Genomic DNA, 24,304 nt, shown 5'->3' on the forward strand with positions numbered 1-24,304 from the left:
TTAGTAATATGTGCTTAAGTTTATGTACTTGAATTAAATATTTCGCATTACTCCTTTTCAATATTGGAAGTGCAAAAACAAGGAAAATTGACAATTAGTTATAGCTTCGTATTGGTTTACATATATATTTTTTTACAATTTATATTGACGAAATTTTGCAGTTGTGAATTTAAATTTTTGGAAATTTGTTTTAATATGTATATGTGTAACTGTGAAGTTGCTGCGTTTTCGCTTCTTCCTCGTAACAGTGTCATTACTGCCGAATATGGAGCGATGATGGAGTTCCAGTCGTAACAATATTGATCACATTATCATGGCCTTAGCCACCGCAATCACCTGAACGTTGCAAAGTATTTTGTATAATTTTTTCCATTTGTATGTGTAGCACATACAAACATAGTACAAATCCTCATGAACTGCTGCGGCACTGCAATAAATAATGCCGTGCGTAATATTAAACTACCTATGGCACACACAAAATTACATACTTACATATGTATGTATCTGTCGCAGCGAATGGCGATTTCTTCTCGTAGGGCGGTGACGTCATTGCAACGCATAACTCGGTGTGCCCACCACAGCACAAGGACAAACATATTTAGGACGTGACAATGTGACATCACCATATTTGGTTTGAATAAGGTTTCGAATGATTATTAAAAGTGTAGCTCTGCTTTTTTCTGCTAGCATTATTCAGTTGAGTGAAATTCCCTTGAGGACTTCAATGCCTTTTACTCATACTTTTATTCAAGTAAAATATTTTTTTTTTTTTTATTGTTTATCTGAAGTTGTAAGTTAGTTATATAAGGTGTTGTCTGCGCTATGCGGAATACAGTAGCGAGAAAAATGCTAAATTGCAATTTATTTATGGACTTTACTTATTCATTTATTTGCAAAATACATACGTACACTCCAGCAGGTGATAGAGATAGATCACTTCTATTCGGTTTTGCATTGCAACAAAGTTGTCAATAACTAAATGCCATTAAATAGAATCGTAAAAAACTCAACAATTTCGAGAAATACAAAATAAGTGAATTAAAATTTAAATTCGAAATTGAAATAGTCATTTTTGGATAGTCTACATTTGGATTATACTACTTTTCTACGCATTTTTATTGACTCACATTTGTTACTATTGCTGGATTAGAATATCAACGGACTAAATGCGAGTTTCAAGTCTTAAGTCTACTTGAGTTACGGCATCTTTGGTGGGGTGCTTGGGCTTGGTATGCCTTTCTTCATTATATGTATCTATATAAAAGAAATTTACCATATCGAAGTTAATTTTGAACTGATAACGCTATACAAACAAAATTCAGCAATTATACAACTGATAGATGTTTAAACATATCAAACCCTATTACATGTCTATACTTACCCATACGAAGTGGGTTCGAAAAATAACAATAATTCCAGTGTTTGAAAAAATGATTTGTCATTCGTCTACATTACGTCTACGTTGTCGCCTTTAAAATAGTACCCATTCCATTCGAAACACTTCTCAAACTCGATTTTTGGAATAGCCTTTGGCTCATATGTTTGCTCTTTATAGGTTCTCTTTATTTTTGGAAATAGGAAAAAGTCCCAAGGAGCCGATATCGTCAAGCTCATAAAAACACGTATAATCTTAGCGGTAGCATTCAACTGAAAATTCAACATAAAAAATTTAAATTACTCTCAATACAAACCCGTGAAATTTTACAATTCCCGTTATTTTTTGAACACACCACGTATGTCCAGACAGCAGCTAAATGGCACGTATCATATGAATGATGTGTCAATAAAAAATGAGTGATACAAAATTACTGGTACTTTTTGTTTTCCGATCGTACCAAATTTAGTCCCTGGTTGACCCTGTAATAGTAAACTTTGTAAGTATTTCAACATTTTTCATTGTTTACGTTTATATTTTATTATTTTATTTACACTGAACTTAAATTGGAATGAATTCGTAATTTTATTCCATATGAAAACGCATAAGAAATGGGTATGAAATATAGGGATGCGTATGGCCAAGTCAAGTACTTAAGTTCATCATAAATAGAAGACATCAATGAATTTTTTGGAATAACACTAAGCGCAAATAGTGCTTTCTATGAGCAACTCTCATTTAAAAGATGTCGAAATCGGACTATAACTTTCATTTGACTTTCGTTGAGGGCTTTCCTACCGAAATTTAAGGACTTTATATCGAAAATATCGGTTAACATGGGAGAAATCTCAAGGAAATTAAGTGAACTCTTGTGATTGGGGTTGAACCGTTTAGCCGGTTATAGCCGAATCGATGAGAGCGCGCCACTCCTCTCTTTCCTTCGCAGTTCGACGCCAGTTGGAGATCCCAAGTGTAACCAGGTCGCTCTCCATCGTCTGCGGTATTCGCCGTTGCCAATGTTCTGAGGACCATAAATCTTGCGCACAATTTTCCTCTCGAAAACTCCTAGTGTCGTCTCATCTGATGTTGACATCGTCCAAGCTTCTGCACCATAAAGCAGGACGGGAATGATAAGCGACTTGTAGAGTTTGATTTTGGTTCGCCGAGAGAGGACTTTACTTTTCATTTGCCTACTCAGTCCATAGTAGCACCTGTTGGCAAGAGTGATTCTGAGCTGGATTTCGAGGCTGACATTGTTGGTGTTGTTGATACTGGTTCCCGGGTATACGAAATTATCTACGACGAAGTTATGACCTCTTACCTTGACAGTAATATGAACTAGTATTAGAAGTAAAAATATGGTTAAGTACTTCTTCTAGACTTTATATATGTATGTTCATATATAATATAATATTATGATTTCGTTAGGCTCGTACCCAAACTAAAACATTTTTTACTATATTTTTATTGACTAAATTTCAGGGGGTTTCAGATTTCCATCCCGCTCTTATTTAGTTTTCTCCTTATTTCTATGGATACTGTATCATAGAAAATAATATTATGATCTACAACATTGTACAACACTCGACTGGGTCAAAGTTTGATCTTCGAAAAAAGTATAAAAACGTTATATGGAAAAATATTGGACCCCTTTTAACATCTGTCATATCAGCTTGCTGAAAAAGTTTTATATAGCATTGAATTAGGAAGAAAATGTAGGTTTATAAAGCCTTCATAACCAAATATTTCTATTTTGGAGGCTCACTTCGAAAATGTAAGAATCCAGTTTTTTTACTTATTAGTCATCCTCCTTGAAAAAAATAACCAGAAAGAAAGTCGGTTTTGTCGTATAGTGTAATGATTCACTATATATTTACTTAAAATATTTCAATTACGAAAAAAAAACGAAGGAAATTATGGAAATTCTTCTTATAAACATATGTACGTATAACAACTCCAGAAATTCGCTCTTCCATCGCAAACATTAACCTTTTTTATATCCGGATGTTTATTAATATTAGCGTGAATACAATTTGTTTGAATAAAATATAAAATACAAATTGCTACAATCAAATAAGAACATCAGCTAATTGTAATTATTTTCAAATCAAAACTCGAAAACGAAGAAAAAACATTAATCAGTGTGAGTTATCACTGCATTGACAAGTTTGTACAAACTGCACTATTTTGCTTTTATTGACAGCTCTAGTTGGAGGTTAGCCGGTTGCGTGACTCCAGCATACACCTCTCATCCAGTGCAGTCCGTGTTTGCATGTTGTTGCAATTTTGCTGATTTTTTTTTTGTTTGGCGTACGAGTTCGATATTTATTCTACTTATTGATTTCATATGACTGTGATGGGTCGTCGGTGTGCTGACTGTTGTAATGTCTAAAGTGATATCGTAAAGATAATTGCAATTGCAACGTTCAGTTCATCGTGTTAACTCGATAACGACGGTTGTGTGGTTGCGCTCATAAATAGCTCCAAAAGTTCTCTCAACGGTTGTGAAGCCAGTGACTTTTAGAATAAAAAATAACAGCAGCAAAAAGGCAAAATACAGGAAATAAAAAAAAAATAAAAATTCAAGCAACTCTATTTGAAAATACTTTTGAAGATTCTGTGCCAATACTTGCGTGCTGGTTGGTGATTAGTGAATGTACTCAAGTCGTCTACATTCCAGTGAGGCGTACATAACTCGAGACGAATTTTTGACTCATTCACGGCAGTTTTGTTTTCAAAGTGACGTATTGACTATACAAAAGCATTTTTGTTGTAATTCTGTTCTTGTAATTCTTTAGAGACCCTTAAAATATACGCGCTTGCATTGTTATTGCTTTTCCCACCAGCTTCAGCGCCGTGCAACATTTGATACATGCCGGTAAGATGCGAGCCTGTGGCTAGACGCTGGTGCTGGTGCTTGTTCACTCAAAACCACAAATCAATCAAAACAGTTTTTTTTTCTGCATAAAGCCCAACCGCTTGTTGCTCTGGTTGTGTCTCTATTGTTTTACCACAATTGTTTTGGTTGGTTGTGCTTGTTGTTGTTGTTGTTGTGGGTGGCGCTGATGCTGATGCTGTCGCGTCTAAAGACGAACGTCTCATTTGTGTGTAATCCTATATCTTTTGCTAAAAGCGCGCTTTGTTCGCATTATTCAATTATTAATAGCAATTTATGCAATTGTTCGTTCTTTTTTCGTATTTTTTATTTTTATTTTCACATACATACATACACATGTACATATAGGATTCGTTTGTGTTAGCTACATACAGACATATATGGACATTGGTAACACAGTTGAAGGGTTTTTAGATTGCTCTTAACTACAATCGAAATCGTATTGGTATTTGGAGTCGTAATTATCTGTTTACGAATTTATTTGGATTTGCCTGAAACAGAGCATTTACCAGCTTACAACTCATTAAAACAAAGAAGCAAACTTAAGGTGAGTCAAAAGGTTATCTATAATCTCAGTTTATTTTCTCTATCAATGTTTACAATATGCTTTTATTATCCTTTCTAAGTAACGCCAACATAAATTTTTGGACTGAAACATTTTAAAGTCTCCTCATAAGCGGGTTTCCTTAAAATCAAAATCTGGTAATAAGGAGCTGCTTGGATTTATAAATAAATTAGAGCTATGTACATATGTAAATGGCAATCAAATTTGTCACGATATTTTTCTAAACAATAATACAATTGATTCAAAAATAATCAAATGGGAATATGGACCCACTTTTAGGTGAAATATTATGTTCTTTAAATCATTTGACCTTATTCAATCGAATTGACTAACATGTGGAAACACTGATCCAGAAATGGTTTCAGGCAGTTCACATTTCCAACTACCATTCTTGCGGTTGACTTATTACTTTATATATACGCCACTAAATGTGATCTGGTGTCTAAAATATATTAAATCTGTTCACATCTATATAAGTAAATTTAGGATATTTAGCAAATTATTCAATGAAACGAAGTAGACATGTTAGCTATAGCATAAACTGATATGACACCGAAATTTGGTCGAACTTTTCTCAAAACTTTCCTTCAACTACGTTCGTTCGTAATAAGTTCAAAACCAAGGTCGGGATAATCCTGGGCAGATTTTAAAACTATAGAAATGGTGCAAAATGTCTACCTAAAATCCATCAGCTATGTATGTATTAGTGCCATAAAGACACCCATTAGACTATGCTGAAGAAAGTCGGTCACACACATTTGTATATATTTCGTTTGAATCTTGGCATAATCTCACTTAAAATTAAGCATCAAACGCAAACAAACCAAAAAATTCTTATGACGTAGGAGTTAACAGTTTTATTTTATTTTTATTTTTAATTTGGTCAATAAATCACTTAAAACATATTGCGTGTTTTAAAATTAAGGTGTTGTCAAAAATCAACATAAAAAGTACAGCGAAATTACCTTTTACGAAGTAACGATGCTCGTGCGCTGTCAATAAGTAAAGAACTGCGGAGTTAAGCTTAAAAAATTGGCAGTCCGAAAGCGCTAATACAATAATTCCATTATAAGAGTTATGGGACAAACGAAATATTGGCTCTTAACTCACAGTCGTAAGCAAACATATAGCATGTATGTGTATATTCGTGATTATAATGCTTTTAATTATGTGTATTAAATTTAAGAGAGTAGCGAATCGAACAAACAACTGGCATAAATGCAGAAGACTGTAATAAAAATGGCAATGTATAGTTTATAAGCTTCTGGTTTGAGCTTATACGAAATTTTCTTCTTGTAATGAATTCAACTGAATGCATTTGTGAACAAGCATGTAAGTGTCGAATCGAAGGCGACTAGTTCGTTTTCTACTCTCTTACAATTCAACCAGCCAAATGTAGGCTCCTAACATGCATAAGTACGTTGATCGCTGTCAGCATTTAAAAGTGCAGTAGGCTACTGTTTACAACTACTGGTTGCAAGTCTTTTTATCGCCAAGCGCATGTGCGTATTTCAGTCAAAATTTTTTTCTGTCTACTACATACACTCTCGACTAGCTTACTGCCGAAGTGGTGTGTCACGCAGCTGGACGCAATGTCATATATGCGATTTATGCGATTGTTTGAGCGGCCTATTTAACCATTTGTGGGGTGTCCACAATTTAAATTCGTTTACGCTCTCCTTCGAACCAATGGGACATGACGACGTCTGCCACCTTATATCACGGCTTTTTGGTGGACATTGCTTGATTGTACGCTTAAATCCAATATGTTTTCATGCACATGTGTGCTCCATATTCCAACGCGTATGGTATATGTGCGTCGATATATGTTCTTATGAGCGCTTTAAATACAGGGTTGGAAATATGTTTTTTAAATAATTTTTTTTCGGAATAGCAACTGATTTCTTTAAAACTCTATCGAATGTTCGGTGATGGATGATAATACCGGTAAACAATAAACTATTAGCTGCAAGTTCAAGAAATGTCATTTGGCAGAGAGTAACTTCACTGCACTTGATAGGGTATATGCGATTCTTCTCAGGAACTACATATAAGGATTATAGTTTAGACTGGACATGGGGAAAATGTATCTCTGGCGAAGATGTCAATCTCCTGAAACTATCCAATATGGCAGATCTTGTTAATAGTAAGCCTCTACGAAAGAATTATAGAGATTTTATAATTCAATTACCGAATGGAAATAATAATAAGATCATACTCATAACAATCGCAATATCTGCAATTCAGTGAATTATCTAGAATAATACTTCTTCTTGACTGGCGTAGACACCGCTTACCGCCGAGTCCAAAACAGCGCGCCACGTATCCCGCCTTCTGGCAGTTTGGCGCCAATTGGTTATACCAAGCGAAGCCAGGTCCCTCTCCACATGGTCCTTCCATCAGAGTGGAGGTTTCCCTCTTCCTCGGCTTCCACCAGCGGGTACTGCATCGAACACTTTCAGAGCAGGAGCACTTTCATCCATTCGAACAACATGACCTAGCCAACGTAGCCGCTGTCTTTTTATTCGCTGGACTATGTCTATGTCGTCGAACAACACATACAGCCCATCATTCCATCTTCTGCGGTATTCGCCGTTGCCAATGTTTAAGGGACCGTAAATCTTCCGCAAAACCTTTCTCTCGAAAACTCCTAGTGCCGTCTCATCGGATGTTGACATCGCTTCGCTTCCTTATCCAGTCTGGAAAAAGCAGAACTAACGGCGCGTTGTGTGTTGTTTCCAATGATATCGATATCATCGGCGTACGCCAGTAGCTGTACACTCTTTTAGAAGATTGCACCTTCTCTATTTAGCTCTGCAGCTCGTATTATTTTCTCCAGCATCAGGTTAGAGAAATCACACGAGAGTGAGTCACCTTGTCTGAAACCTCGTCTGGTATCGAACGGCTCGGAGAGGTTCTTCCCGATCCTGACGGAGCTTTTGGTGTTGCTCAACGTCAGCATACACAGCCGTATTAGTTTTGCGGGGATACCAAATTCAGACATCGCGGCAGAAAGGCAACTCCTTTTCGTGCTGTCGAAAGCAGCTTTAAAGTCGACAAAGAAATGGTGTGTGTCGATCCTATTTTCACGGGTCTTCTCCAAAATTTGGCGCATGGTAAATATCTGGTCTGTTGTTGATACACAAAATAAAATAATGCACAAAAGGGGTTTCTTCGGGTTTTCGAAACATCCACAACAATTTGTGACAATACTGGACACTGTCTAATTCGTTTATTGGGAAGTTAGGAAGAAGATGAAGATCATTGTTCAAGCTATTGCTAGGGTTCAATCTTCTCGCTAAAACCTTTTATAATTAATCATAACAGTTCGGTATAGTTTCGGACCTTCAGTATGAATATATGTACATATCTATTTCATGCTATTTTATTGTCCTTTCCCTAGCATATGTAACATTTATTATATTTTATTTATGATATTTGTAGAAAATAAATTTAAGTGTGTACTGCAATGTTACACCCTCTAAATGTACGCAATATTACACTTTCATAAATAAGCCCGGTCGCAGTTGTTGTTGTCCATACATGTGTCAGGCTGTCAGCGGGCCTATGCCCAGAATTTCAATTATTTCGAGTTCGCAAATGAAATGACCAAAACGAATGACACTTAAAAAGCGCCAACATGCATTTAACAAATAAATAATAATAAAAGTTAAATGTCAAGCAATAAAAACGAAAATTTGTTGTTAAATTTTACCATTTTTGGAAAATGAAAATGTAAACTTGTTACTGCCGATGCGAATGCGAATGCGATTGGCAGTCCGATTGTCACTGCGAATAACTTTAATGACGAGTATAAAACATATGTATGTACGTACGTACGTTGTCTGTGCGTATGTGGAAATACATAAATAATCTACTAATTTATATATAAATGTGCTTTATTATTGCATAATTTATTGCATTTATTGAAATAGTCGGTTAATGCAAACTGTGACTACGCTGAGCCATGGTTACAGATTGCGATCGGTTGGGAGATGCGCGGAAATAGCGGGTGTTTCAGAGGTGGTATTACATCAGCATGTGGAACGTTATAATACTGAACTGTCTATGCACCAAATATTAATGGTTGTTATTAAAATTGATTGCGAATGCTAACGCAACCCCCACACACAAACACGCCACACACAGTGTCAATTGTTCGCCATTCAAGGTGACGGACAGTGTCAGAAAAATCTGTACTCGCAGAACACACTTGTCAGCCATTCAAATATAATACAAATATAGTCGAAATCACCTATGAGTTAGTATATACATACATGCATCCATATACATATATGATATGCGGGAATCGACTAATTGTTTTAAAAGCAAATCAGCTCAATTTGTATTTGATAGACAGACATGCAAGTGCACACGCACACACACACACACACTCCCACTTAGTGCATACAATGTCACTTTCTGACGTTATATACTACATACATCTATCACATGAAAACAATGATTAGAACAATTAAAAATTATTTTTCACTTCTGTTGAATGTGCATGAAGTCATACCACCGAAATATTGAAATCAATTAATTATCTTACTTGAAGATATGCATATGTATGTATTTATGTACCGTTGTATGCGTTTCTATTTTCAGGCTTCAGCATGGAGTTGGAATGCGATTTGAGCGCAATCCAAAACGAGGATTTGCTACGCCGCATGGTAAGTTCATTATCATATTTTTTTAATTTTACACCTGTTTTGAATTTTAGGAAAATGTCAATTTCAAGCAATTGAAATGAGTTCGAAACATTTTTAAACTGTTATCCCAGAAATGTGAAAACTATTTTTGTAACTCCACCTTTGTGGCCTTTTTTAGAAGTGATCAATCAAATATAGCATTTTTTTAAGTCAGAGAACTGCCTTGTATACTAATGGGAAACACAATGGGCGTGGCGCAGGTTGTATTTTATCAAAACAAAATTTTAATTAGCATAATAACATTTTAGAGATGTGGAAACGGAATTTTGAATCTCTGTATTGAATTTCGTATGACACGGCTGAAACGAAATGGATGAACTTCAATCTCGATCTTGACATCGAGAGACTTCTCATTTAGAAAGCACTTATTTCAGCTATCTTCTAATAATTTCAATATTGATATCAGTGCGAGGTCCCAAAGTTCGATTAGATTATGTAGATTCGTTGAGCATACCGCAGAAGTTCCAGGAGGTGCAACAATCCATAATAGATTTGCTGGCCGTTCTAGAACCTTAAAAGATCTCGAACAAGTTGTCAACTTTTAATCTCGTCCTAAAGTGGTGTATTGTCGTGAAATTGTTTAGAACACCTTTTAATGAATATTTATTTTTCAAAATTCGAATGATATAACATTACAAGTTTAAAAATCAACGAAAACTGGATATTTTACATAATTTTTATGCAGAAGGTTCAATTTGGTGATATTGAAATGACAGTTGTCATGCTATTGAGATTGGATTGGGTGGACCATTAAGATTTAGTAATAATAGTGAGCGTTTTACTCAATTGAAAGTAACGATCTTTAAAGATCTAAAGACGATTTTCAATATATTATTTTATCGAACTTACTCACTGAATTAATGAAACAATTAAAAACTTTCTGCTCTCAAGAGCCACCCAATTAAGTGACAATTAACAACTCGATCGATTTAATGAAACTTATGAAAATTTTCCATCTTAGCTGTCTACATTTCCTTCAATAGGAATATTGCGAGCCGCGGACTGTATTCCTTCACAATCGACTGTAGGCTGGACATTCGCTAAAGTATTGTGAAAGTGTCTCGCTACCAAGTTTTTGAAGGAGTCATCTTAAGGATAGGATCCTACAATACTGCTTAATTTTTACATTTCTAAAAGTTGAAGCCTTTGTGTCTGGTTACTAAAAACGCTATACCAAAGTATTTTTGGTACGCCCCAAATTGCAGGTGTTTCAGGATATGATTCTTGCTTTAAGCTAGGCTTGTAGGCACTGAAAGGTCTAGGGTAACTTAATCAAACTACGTTCTCCTCTGTTCCTTTTCTACCTATGTATGTATATGACCGTATACTCAGTTGATGTTTACCGAGTTTGTCTCTAAAAGTCTATTGATTGTCTCTTGACATAACAAAAAGGTTACTGAAAAATATAGATTTTTTTAAATCTTTTTTTGGATTCCTCCTTCATAATAATGGCAAAAATTATGACTTTGTTATTATTTGTATGTATGAATTTGGTCATTTATCGTTGCTTCAACGAATTAAATTGATTTGTAGCACTTTATATACGTTTGTAGATTTCTATCTAGCAAACAAAATCTATAAAGCCCAATTTAAGTGATTAATTAAGATGACAATCATGAATTTACAACTAAATTGAAATGAGAATGAATCCGCATATGTGCATACACCTCCACGCCATAATGCCTTTAATGCTTTATCGATTGTAGACACACGGGCGGGCATTCAGGCGTGTATTCACTGGTGTATGTGTGTGTATGTATGTATGTTTGTGGATGTGACACTTAAAATCGTTAAAAATGAATAAATTGTTCAATCAGACAATCAGACAATTGTCTGCTATTATTGGATGAGACACATTCCACCAACGCGCTGCCATTATTATTAACATACAACGGAGACAATTCGCTCTAAAGCTAAGTCTCCCCATTTTTCTCAAAATCAAATTCTAATTAGTTTACGATTTGTCAGCAAAATATAATACAAAAAAGTGTCTATAGTCAAAAATTAAATATTATATATGAACACAAAGTTCAATTAATTGTTTGGATTTGCGCACAGCTTGTTTCTTATTTATTGTATTTACATACATACATACATACAATCTTTTCTCAAAATCAAATTCTAATTAGTTTACGATTTGTCAGAAAAATATAATACAAAAAAGTGTCTATAGTCAAAAATTAAATATACACAAAGTTCAATTAATTGTTTGGATTTGCGCACAGCTTGTTTCTTATTTATTGTATTTACATACATACATACATTTATGTATAATCGTTTATTATTTCATGCTAAATATAACGCCTGCTAATAGTTATTTATAGGCCGACGATGAGCGCCAATTATGCCCACGATCGCTTGGTCAACTGAGGATGGGCCGTAAAAACTGGTTCATGGGGCACGCGCTGAGTTATGCTACTGCCACCGCCAACAACAAATAAACACACCGTCATATAAAACATACTCGTATATACATATATACATAAGTACATACGTATGTACTGTTGCAATGGAAATGACTCACCACGGTCGCGCCGGCGCATACCGCATACTCGGCGCATTCCATCATACAAACGAATTGCTCGGATACATAAATATTTGCTTATCATACCATGCTGTGTATGTATGTGTGTGTGTATATGTTCATATCTATGCTCCGTGAGTGCCAACAATAAAGCAACCGCGCAGACTCACAGTTGCTCCAAAGGCGTTGGGGCAAAGATTTCATTGAATCATTCAGATTTATGTGAACCGAGCTTACAATTATGAGAATGTGTAAATATATATGTATATTGATGCTTTATATATAGATATATATACTCGTACATATACAAACATATATGCAAAAGATGTTTTTTACATACTTTTGCGTGTGCCTGTTCGACGTTGGTGTGCTGTTGCCGCTTCACTGCTCGCCTTTGTGGAGCGCGCAGGTAGTCATCGGTCGATTGGATTGTCTGACACTTCACATTGACGACACAAGAAAGCAAATGCCGTCAAGCATAAAAACTATTCACCATGAGAGTGTATGCATACCCAATAATCACCGGCTACAATAAATTACAACGCACGCCAAAGGGCGACACATAAATTTCTCTCACTCTGGAAGAATAAGCAAAACAAAAGCAAAATCACTTAAGTCGCTCAATTGGCCATCTGATCGAATCGAATCGACGCGTATTCGCCTCAACAAATCTAGGTTGTTGATATCATCAAGCGCTGGAACGGCTGGTCGCCTGGCTATTGATGGCGACAGTTAGTGGTTGGTTACTCGTTGTCACATTTGGCATACTGACAGCCGAAGTTCTAATTGTTTTTGTTTTGTTTTTGTGTTTGTGCTCAGCATTACAATTAACATCATTAACCAGTTTTGGTTTGTTCTTTCGGTTTGTTTTGCTTTATTTAGCCGTTTTTTATCGTTATTCGTTCGCAGTGACGTCATCGTTTGTCATCGATGACTACCAAACCTGTTGATAGTTGACTTTGTCAGTCAGCTGTGCCACGCTTGCAACGCAGAATTCTATGTATTTCTCATATGGCCATGATCACTTCCAAATGACTTGGTTGTCTGTATGTATGTATCTATGTATGTAGATTTCTCATGGGCGGACGTCTCAACTTGACTCCGCTGGACTTCTCTAGAAATGAGTCGTTGGTGTTTTTATTATTGTTACAAGTAAATGCATAGTAGACGATGTCATTCGTGAATTCATAGTAACTTGTTTATCGAATTTCACATGAGTCGCATATGTGAGTAAATATTATGCATATTCTATGATGTAGTTGTATCTATTTCTGTAAACCACAATGCCTGTGGTAAATGCGTGGGTGCGAGTTGAGGAACGGTGTAACTAATTGCCGTAAATGTTTTTTTCAAATATTAAAATCCTATATGATGGCTACTCGTAAGGAAGAAACTACAGCTCGGTATTTCAAGTGTAAATATTTCTAATAACGGTTTCAACTTCCGCTCGGGGACATTTTGTAAGCTTTCAAGTTTGGCAATAATTGCCTCAATTCTCAGAGTTGATTGATGGTAACAACATTCTCTGTCTCATTTCGAAAGAAATGCCCGATGATGCCGCCATACCACAATCCGCACCAAACGGTAAATTTTTGGCGAGCAATTGCTTTTCCTGAACCACATGCAGATTGACTCATCTTAATAGCGACAATTTCGTTTGTTGTCGAAGCAAATAAGCCAGAAATGAGCCTGATCTGATTATATAATTTTCAGATGAAAATCGTAATAATAATCTTGGGTAATTACAAAGCGTTGTACCAACGCGAAACGTGTCATAAGAAAATGTCAGATCTTACTGGACACACCGACCAGAATAATCACATCAACCCCATTCGTAGACGCTATACATATAGCCCGATTCTGATTCTCAATTTGTATCTCTGTATTAGTTGCAAATTTTCATCGTTTCCTGGATCTTTCCAATTTAAGTAAGTGGAAAAATTCCAATTATTATGGTAGATATAGACAACTTTTCTGTAATAAATTGCTGTGATGGAAAAGGACGTCCGAAGACTTCTTCATAAAACTTCAGACAAAAACCGCACAACTTCAAAGTAATTATCATGGCATTCTGATAATCATTCCTTAAGCCTTGCTATTCAGTAATTAAAAAACTTAACTAAAGCGAGCCAAACTTCGACATTTCATTTTACTTACTATCTTCTTTCGGTCATTGATTTTCAGAGTAGAGTCCGACCTATTAATCGGTATTAGCATGGGCTCGGCCAGTATAAGCGAAAAAAAAACAGCACCGTATCGGCCGATTCTTTGCCATACGATCGATTAATCTTCATCAGCCAAAATTGGGGATAGGCCTATTGAACGATATACATATATACAGAAAAACCTCTCCTACCGTATGCGGACCCCTCTATTAGACGAACACCTCCCTTGAGCGGACAGTTTTTCATGCCCCAAGTTCATTTTTTAGAACAAATGACCTTCTCTTAGGCGGACACCTCTCTTGCGCGGAAAAAAATCGCTCGACGGTGAGTATCCGTCCAAGAGAGGTTTCACTGTATTTACTTTCTGATAAAATAGTGATTATATTGAATTTCTAATTTATTTTTTTAAGTCCTATTTATTGTTCCGACCCTCTGATTCATTTAATTCACAAACAGCGTCGGATACCTAATTAACATTTCGCTCACATATTAGTATGCATGTAACTGATTTAATACATAGAGACCCACGGTGTCTCACAAATCGGACAAATGCAGCGTTAATGAAATCATGAGAAAATGCAATGTTTTTATGGATCAAGTTAGTATGTATATACTCAATGAATGCCACATACAAATTTACGTGGAAAATCGCGTTTCATTAAACAATTTGAATTTTTTTACTACAACAACAAAACAAAACGAAAGAAAAACAAATCGCTGCGGTGTCTCCTACTCATGCTGCAACTCATGCACGGTGCTAATGCGCATGCGCGCCTGCTTGCAACCTGCAGAACCCGATAGCTAACACATGCTAGAACTGGCGTACTCACCGTGGACACCTATGTATGTATGTATGTGATTGGCGTTGCAACCGTTTAGCCGGTTATAGCCGAATCGACGATAGTGCGCCACCTGTCTCTCTCCTTCGCAGTTCGGCGCCAGTTGGAGATCCCAAGTGTAACTAGGTCGCTCTCCACCTGGTCCCTCCAACGGAGTGGAGGCCTTCCCCTTCCTCGGCTTCCTCCGGCGGGTACTGCATCGAACACTTTCAGGGCTGGAGTGTTTTCGTCCATTCGGACAACATGACCTAGCCAGCGTAGCCGCTGTCTTTTTATTCGCTGAACTATGTCAATGTCGTCGTATAACTCGTACAGCTCATCGTTCCATCGTCTGCGGTATTCGCCGTTGCCAATGTTCTGAGGACCATAAATCTTGCCCAAAATTTTCCTCTCGAAAACTCCTAGTGTCGTCTCATCTGATGTTGACATCGTCCAAGCTTCTGCACCGTAAAGCAGGACGGGAATGATAAGCGACTTGTAGAGCTTGATTTTGGTTCGTCGAGAGAGGACTTTACTGTTCAATTGCCTACTCAGTCCAAAGTAGCACCTGTTGGCAAGAGTTATTCTGCGCTGGATTTCGAGGCTGACATTGTTCGTGTTGTTGATGCTGGTTCCCAGGTATACGAAATTATCTACGACCTCGAAGTTATGACTGTCAACAGTGACGTGGGAGCCAAGACGCGAATGCGCCGACTGTTTGTTTGATGACAGGAGATATTTCGTCTTGTCCTCATTCACCTCCAGACCCATTCGCTTCGCCTCCTTATCCATGCGGGAAAAAGCAGAACAAACGGCGCGGTTGTTGCTTCCAGCCTATGTATGTAAATATAATATGCGCTTTATGTGCATATATATGTTGTACATATGTACGTTATGTATGGACATAATGGCAAGGCAGCCGGCTAATGACTGAGCGTTCTACATAGTGCACATTTGAATTGCTCGCATTTTGCCGGTTTGTCGGCAGCAGAGCTCGCTTCATTCCACTAGATTGGCTGTGGAGGTAGTGCGGCTGACTTGTCTAATGGTCTGACAACTAGCCAGAGTAGACTTGGTCATAACTGTTGCTTACTTACTGACGTGATATGTATGTGTGCGCGTGCAAGTCGCCGCCGGCTGGATAGTTGATCTTACCGGCTGGCAGTCAGCAGTTTGCTGTGCTCTTACTAACAAATACATATGTATGATTCCATACAGATATGATATGTATTGAGGTGATGGCTGTTCTGTTGGCTTTGGCGTCGGTGGTCTTGTCGTTTGGCGATTTGCTTATTGAGTTGTTGTTGTTCGCTTTGAAGTCGTCGCGCTGTGTCACTACCGTTTGCCAAAGCCACATTTGAAGTAGCAAAACTTCGGCTGCGACGCTGTCACCACGATTGGGCATTTGACATGAATCAATGAAACCAAAAATTGTTTATATTAACACATACATACTTACACGCTGTATATACATATGTATATGTGTATGTGTGTGAGTGTCTACATGGCTTACAAGAAAAACTAGAACGCATCTTGAGGTTAGCAGCGTTGGTTCAACGCCTTGGGTGCTACTCGATCACGGCTATTTGCCGGCCATTCGGCGGACCGGCTTAGCCATAATCGAATTTCAGTTTTACTTGCCTGGAGTGAATTTCATTTACTTACATACTCATACAAACATATATATGTACATGTATATATGTATGTATGTACATATTACTCACTGCTGAGTACCCACAGTGGGCCAGCGGTTGCGGTTGCCGCTTCATCCATGGCGGCGTGTGTGGGAGTAGTAGCTGTAGTTGTTATTGTTTCACGACGTCGCGTCATGTTCCACGCCAACGATCGTTTGTGCGATATGTGCCATTAATGTCTCAAATTATTTGTAATTTTTCATGACACATTTCTCTTTCAATTTTGGTTATGCCAGCCGTTGGGAGTTATTCTTTCATTTGGCTCTGATCGTGTTTCACTGAATATGATCCAAATTTGTTCTAAAACGTTATGCGCGCTGACAAAGATGTCATTTGCTAATTACTTTGTTTATCCATATGAATGTTGGATGTTGCTTGAGTTTGGCCTGTCTTCGGGTATATTTCATATTTGGGAGGCTGTATTAATGGGGTCACACAGCTCGAGTGTGTGGGCATTTGGTGTATCTCAATCTGTGTAATAAAGCATATGGTGCACTGTAGTTTTGTTGTTGTTTTATGTAGATTAGTGTATCACCATATACATATATATATAAGTAGCAATTAAGATTTATAACTGATATCTAAATATGTATATATGTAAAAATTAATGTAAATATATAATTATTACCTTAACCATTGCTGAAAGCTTCGATACTCCACCCATTTGTAGTATGCGTCCTGATGTTATTGATTTAATGAAGGTTTTTGCAATATGGTTTTATAAGAATCTTTTTTTAAGATGCAGGTTCAGGTTCACCAAGTAAATGGTTTAATATAATTTTAGATTTTGCTTTGATAGGTATCTGAACCTACGACCTATTCGACGATACTCACGTACTTGTACTTTTTGGGTTCTGTTGCGCGATTAGATATGGTATGTATGTATATGTTATGCTCAAAGGTTGGCCGTCACGAGAGGTGTTGGGATGGATCCCACTCGGACAACTAAAGGCGTCGGTCCATTGTGATGCCCAAAAACTCCTTAGTATGGATCGCAAAGAAGACCCTTATGACGAGATATTTCAACCTCAGTCTTGTGAACGTTTGACATTGACAAATAAAGAAGACCTAAGTTCGGTTAGAATCGTATTGGTACTTTCGTATTAATCGTAGTATAAACAAACTATTGGACCGAACAGACAGAAATTTGATTTCGTTATATGGGTGCTAGGAGATATGGACGAAATAGTAAATGTGTCAAATTATATTTTCTTAAGCATACAGATCTTAAGGTAACATATGAGGTGAAGCGAAGGGGGTAAAATAATATCCGCTATATGGAGGCTGGACTTCATTCTGGATGAGAGAATTTTAAAGACAGGTTTTCATATAGAATTCAAAATTATACTATATGGATAGTGGACTTTTGAAACATTCTTAAAGCATATGCCGTGTTCTTAAGACAAATTTGAGTTTCTATACATTTTCGAAAACTCATTTTGGAGTGATATAAAATGCTTCATATGTTTATTAAATTAAACACAAACCAAAGAAATATTATTAAATTTTTTATTTTGCACTACGCGCAGCTTCCGCTGACCGTGAATAAATTCGGTAATTGGCATGTTATATTCCTATGAACGAGTATGTTTATATTTTGATTGTGGACAATACAATGTATAATTATAGTATGTATTATATCTACCTGCTGGCAATTTAAATATATTTATAAACACATTTGTACATACAAACAAGTAGTTAAAAAGCAGTGAAATCTGTTAAAATATTCTGACTTTACCCCTTAACCTCAAACTAAAGAATAATAATTTAGAAGACTGACGTCATGCCACAGCCACAGCCACAGCAAACATGGACAACAACGGTGTGAAAGAGAATGTCAATTTTCTTTTAGTTGCAAAATTAGTTAAACAAAGTGATTTTATTTAACGATTCCGTCATATTGTTAATATTAATTTATCATATGCGATTATAGACGAATTTCTTGATTTCGAAAGAAAACTAGTTTTCGAGAGAACACGAAAACAATAATAATCGAAATTAATGATGTTAAGTAAATTTGTGTTCTTACCTTTTCATTACCGGCTCGGTTAGCTGAGTTAGTTGTGTGTATTGTGAACATTTAGCGTGTGTGTTAATAGCGAACGCCCCAGTCAATAATTCTTCGTTTGGAGTTTTTTGTTTTGTTTCAGTGTTGTCACTGTTTTTGTGTGCAATTGTTTTTGTACAAAATACTCCCAATAGTATAAGGTTTTACATATGAGTGTGTGTGTGTGTGTGTGGTTGGTTCGCGTCAAAGTCGCAGTCCGACGTGCCCAGACGCCCAAGCAAGATTCTGAAATCAATCGAGCGCGTCACTAAACTAGCCAATCATCTACAATTCGGCATCGCACAGTTTGCTCTCTTCGCTTGGCGATCGCCGACAGTTGTGGGCTGCTCAAACGGCATCTTGGAAGACACCTTTGGAAACATGTTTGAGCCTTACATATTCGGTCAAAACAACATCATTGCGCTACTAACACACACACACACACATGAATATGACTAAATTCTATATGTATGTATGAGTGTTTGTAAGACACCTTCTCACGAATGCACGGCTACTTAACATACAAACACACATCTATATGTATGTATCTACTTTTGTATGTGTAACTATTTACCTTCTCCCATCCACTTCACACCGGCTCGATCGGCCGGTGTATAGCTCCGAACGCGCGCGCCTGTTCAACTTGTTGCTCTGCTCGGCTTGTTGCGCGAGCGAAGCGGAGTGGAGCTAAATGAAGTGGCGCAATGAGCACGCGATCGGTTGCGGCTTTTCAATAGCGGCTGCCAAGTCGCTAACGCTTTTTCGCTTTCATTCATCTTGACTTTGAATCAGTCTGTCTTTGGCGCTCGATCGAAACGTACGAATAACTTCTTCTTCGTTGGTAAAACTTAGAAAGTAAAAAATTTTATCAAAACCGAAAAAATAAAAGTAAACTCACCAAAAACAAGTGAACTCAAGTGAAATAAAATACAAGAAAAAAAGAAAAGAAGGACTGTGTTGCTTATCGCGTGCATAAAGAAACTGTGGTATAGCAGCTAGAGATAATATAATAACAATAAAAACAAAATAAAACACTTGAAAAAGTTTCGGCTCTTGCCTTGCAATTAGCGTCCGGGAGAAAAAGAATAATCCCAAAGTGATCAATATTCATAAGAATCTAGCTCGATATCTACATACATACGTGTGTGTGTGTTTTTTGCAACCTACCTTCTTCGTGTTCTACGCCCAATATCGATTGCAACGAAACTCACTAAGCACACTTTCCTGCTAAGTGAAGGTTAGTATAACTTTAATCACATATGGATTAAGGCAGATACTGATATAGATAGAGCTGAGCAAATATGTAGGTGTCACCTCAAAGCCTTTAACTACTAACTTGTATGAGCCTATTCTATACGAATGTATGTGTGCATGTGCTTTCCCCCATTTTTTATTGACTTGACGTGTCACCTCGCAGATTCATCTCGTCCATAACAGGCGATGATGTGAATCTCTGTGTCTGGCTGTGTATCTATATCTGTGCGTTGTGTATGTGTACAATTGTAGTCACCGTTTGACTTTGCTGACCAATTACGGTCTTCCATTCGCGAAATATTGCCAATATTCCAGAGAATTTCAGTTTTTTTTGCACATTGAATTTGCCATTTTTATAACAAGCATCTAATTTTATGGCTGTAAAAATGCGAATTTTACGTCGACGAGTTGGTGCGATTGAGGATAACAACTATTTGCTTTTGGCATAATGACCAAAGTGGTCGTACATTATTGAATTTAGATAATTTTAATTTCTATCTTATAAAAGCTTTTTACATTTATGGGGAAAACAACTAAATTGGAATAGCATTGACAAGAGACGTATGTAAGTGAAATTTGTAATTTCGGAATTTCGGCAGTTCCCCTGACGATTGTCGTAAGCTAAATAAAATGAAATATTATGTGACATTTGTGTCTGTGGGATCCTTTGGCGCATCGATCATTAACTGGTGTCATAGGGTCATTTTGAACTGAAATATAGAATTCGAATTTTCTTTATTTCCATTTAAAAATTAAATTTATTGAAAACGTAATTAAAATTAAATTAAAGTTAGTTTTAAGTTAGTTTTTTTTAAATATTTATTGAGGTTTATTGCAAAGTTGAAATGAATCGAATAATTAGTTTTGGGTTTTTATTGATTTAATTTTCAAATGGAGTTGTTGGTACCTAAAATATGCAGTTTCTTAAGTATAATAATTATAAAATATTATATCATAATCCGACTTCCGTATATCCATTTGATTAATTACTGAGCTTTACCGAATTTCTCATTCCTTGTTAGAAATGCGTGTTAGTTCTATCTGAACAAATACGACATCTAGTGGTTTTAGATGGTGGAAGTTGATGATGTCTGCTTTTTCAAAAATTCAAAGAATAAACGTAGATGTGAGCAATTAATGGAATGTTGAAAAAATGAATATGAGCTGCCAAAACAATCAAGTCCAACTGCAGTTGCTGCAAACCAGTTGAAATAATATGTAAGCCTTGGGAGCATTAAGTACTAATCGGGATAAATATGTCCCATCAAAAAATACTGACGGGACATATTTGTTCCAACCCCTCCGCCTCTGATTCATTGAACTCGTTTTTTTTACGGAAAATACGTTTTTCCTATACCTGTGATCTCGATTTTTATTATGCGAAATAAGTTTTATTTACTTCAACGGCTTTTCGGATCGAAAAGGTTAAGTTTTATATAGAAAAAAAATTGATAACTTGTCAAATTTTTTAAAAAGTAAAGAGACCGAAGTTATATATACTCGTACAATTTTGAAATCAATGCGATATTTTATGATTTTTTTATTATAAAACATTCTTGGCGATTATACTCAAGAAAAATGATGATCTGCTTTGAAGCCCTCTTTTTGTATATAAAACGGTAGTTCCGACGATTTGAATGTATTTACGATTATTAATTAAAATATTTATCAAATAAATTGTTATGCAAAAAATTTATTAACAATTATTTTTTTTTTAATATAGCCAAAAACTATTTAGTAAACCAATTTTTTTCCTAATTTTATTTCACTTTTCTACTTTAGACTAATCTAACATAATTGCTTCTTGAATTAAGAACAGTTAGTTGGGTGTTAAATCACTAAAATATACTTAATTATCAAATTAGGAAGCCGATTGAGCAAGATAAAAATTATATTTTATTTATTGCCCAATTAGTGGACTGATTGAACATAATAAAAGGATGTAGAATCTATAAAATCGATGACTTCGACCATGATACCCATATGCATATTAACTGATCGTTGGAATAACAATGATCTACAGCCGCAATAAAATTTAATATATGCACCAAATCATTAAGACGAAATACGTAAATTGACCGAATTTGTTTAGAAAGTAGTTTATGTCAGTTAATGCTAATGTTTCCGAAAATGTGAGAAAAGGTAGATTATATTTATGTATATATTTGCATTTGATTGAGTTTTTGATTTCATTTTGATGAGTCAAAAATTAAATTCAACCGTATGTAACTCATATAAGGAAATTGTCGTAAAGTTAAGTCGTTTGATGAACGTGGAGATGTTCTTATATATGCAGACATACTTAAATATTGTAGGCCACATGTGCCAAGATATATTACTGATAAGACATCTGCATCTTCATTGCGTCGATGTAAATGTGTATATATGTATATGCATATCTTACTTATATATATATAATATTTTATTTTTTATTTTTGTGATTCTTCTTTTTTTTTTGATTCAGCGAGAGCAACAGGTTCGCTTATTTCCGCTATACATTTCAATACTTAGCACGATGATTAAACAGTCAGTTCATTTGTACATTCGTTTCACATTAAAACTGTGAATAAATGTAAAGCCACGTATTTTATTTGCAAACATTAATTTAAACAAACACCATACATACATAATCGTATATTTGTTTCTATCGTATAAAAATTTTGTTTTGAATTTTTTCGAACAAGAAAAAATTTTTTTTTTTTTGTAAATATTTTTAATAATATTATTTTTCATCAAAATTAAAATTAACAAAAGAAACGTGCTACAACTCTACAGAAAATTGCTACTCACTGCTTACCAATTCTTATGGCATTTGGCATTAGAAATATTTAAAAATTGTTAAACAATTTTCAATTGTTTTAATTTTTTTTTGTTATTTTAAACAAAATTGCATTTTTCGCAATTAGGTCATCAATGTCGTTGTTGTTATTATTATTAATTTTTATTTACATTCACCACAAACTTGTATCTCGAACAATTATTAACGGCAATTTGTTGTGGAGCACTTAGAGCTCATTTTCCGCGTCGCACACGAGATCCCACGCATTTGCATATGTGAGTGTGTGTGTGCTTGAATGTACGCGCTAACAGTACCTTTTGTTAGCCAAATGCGAGCTGACACTGAAGTCTGGCTTTGACGATGACGTAGGTGTGCTGCTGCTGTCGGCGCCGCTGTCGGCGGATGTTATTATTACGTTCATAATTACGGTTTTGCACGTACAGATCCATGCGAGTATATATATATTATGACAGGTGCCATTATTCGCCCAATTATTTTGCACTTAATAAATCCGCGAGTCTGTTTGTGCATAAAATAATAACAATAACAAATGCATAAAGCGTTCAAAAAGAGAACTTCAAGCAATTAACTTCGTTAAAGTATATTAAACTAAATGAAATCAAAATTTCGAAGCTAGGAAAGAAATTAATCAAGCGTCCGTGTTGCGCGCTGACCTCGAAATGACACGAAAGTCATCATCAGAATATAAATACTTTAGTCATTTATTTAAGCGCAATTCGGCGCAGCGCAACGAAGCAATTCATCAACGGCATGCCATCAGAGCAACAGCAACAACAGGTTCGTGGCGCAGGTTCCGCACACACCACACACCTGTGGCTCGACTTTAAGACTTCTTGCGCGCTTCGCTTGCTTTTGTCACAATTATATATGCAGATGTACGTATGTTTGTATGCTTTCATGCTGCTTAGCGAAAAGCGAAATTTTTAGAAATTACGTCATTTTGCAAATCGTCTGTCCACATTGTCCGTGCTCAAGCCGGAATTTTTTGCAATAAACCGTGGCACAAAAAAATAAACAAAAAACAAACACAATTAACGAATTAAAAAGATTTTATTTTGGCGACACACATAATTGTACAATAATTCATACATTTGTATGTATGTGTGTAGAAGAATGGATTGCAACTCTGAATACATGTTTAAAGTTGTAAGTCCGTATGAAAAATCATTAATCAGGGAATGCGGTTATTTTAATCTTCTGAAGCTAAGTACATATAACTTTTATGTGGAAGTATGACAAACTTCAGTGCGAAAATATTCTCTGTAAAAATATGTGATGTGTTCAAAAAAATAACGGGAATTCTAAAATTTAAAATTTCATTTATGAGATTGACGATTTTCGTTTGTTAAAAGCTCACACTTTGTTGCTCGTTTGTGAATTCTTAGCCAAAAGCAATAATATAACGATGCCCCAGTCTCCTAATTTGTCAGACATGACTCCGTGTTACTTGGACC

The 24,304-nt window shown here is 36.0% G+C and overlaps 1 protein-coding gene and 1 long non-coding RNA gene across 10 annotated transcripts in view; one reads left to right on the forward strand and one right to left on the reverse strand.

The window, feature by feature from the left end:
- Positions 1-290: 290 nt before the first annotated feature.
- LOC128922074 (uncharacterized) lies at positions 291-2,793 on the reverse strand. Its single transcript, XR_008471344.1, has 3 exons — positions 1,382-2,793; positions 493-1,254; positions 291-427 (listed from the first exon to the last, which is right to left on the reverse strand). It is a non-coding gene; the product is annotated as an uncharacterized LOC128922074 (long non-coding RNA).
- Positions 2,794-9,444: 6,651 nt separating this feature from the next.
- Positions 9,445-24,304, forward strand: part of LOC105215565 (smoothelin-like protein 1) — a 55,379-nt gene continuing 40,519 nt past the window's right edge. For 8 of the 9 annotated variants that reach the window (XR_008471432.1, XR_008471433.1, XM_011189544.3 and 5 more), the window contains exon 1: positions 9,445-9,509. Coding sequence is in view for 6 of the 9 variants with exons in the window: in XM_011189544.3 (XP_011187846.2) it covers positions 9,453-9,509 (57 nt within the window). In the remaining 3 variants the exon portion in view is untranslated. Of the gene's footprint in view, positions 9,510-19,567; positions 20,034-24,304 lie in introns of those variants that run through there. The other variant, XM_054231838.1, reaches the window with a different exon arrangement.

This window comes from Zeugodacus cucurbitae, chromosome 5, assembly GCF_028554725.1.
Source record: "Zeugodacus cucurbitae isolate PBARC_wt_2022May chromosome 5, idZeuCucr1.2, whole genome shotgun sequence".
Classification (NCBI taxonomy): Eukaryota; Metazoa; Arthropoda; class Insecta; order Diptera; family Tephritidae; genus Zeugodacus; species Zeugodacus cucurbitae.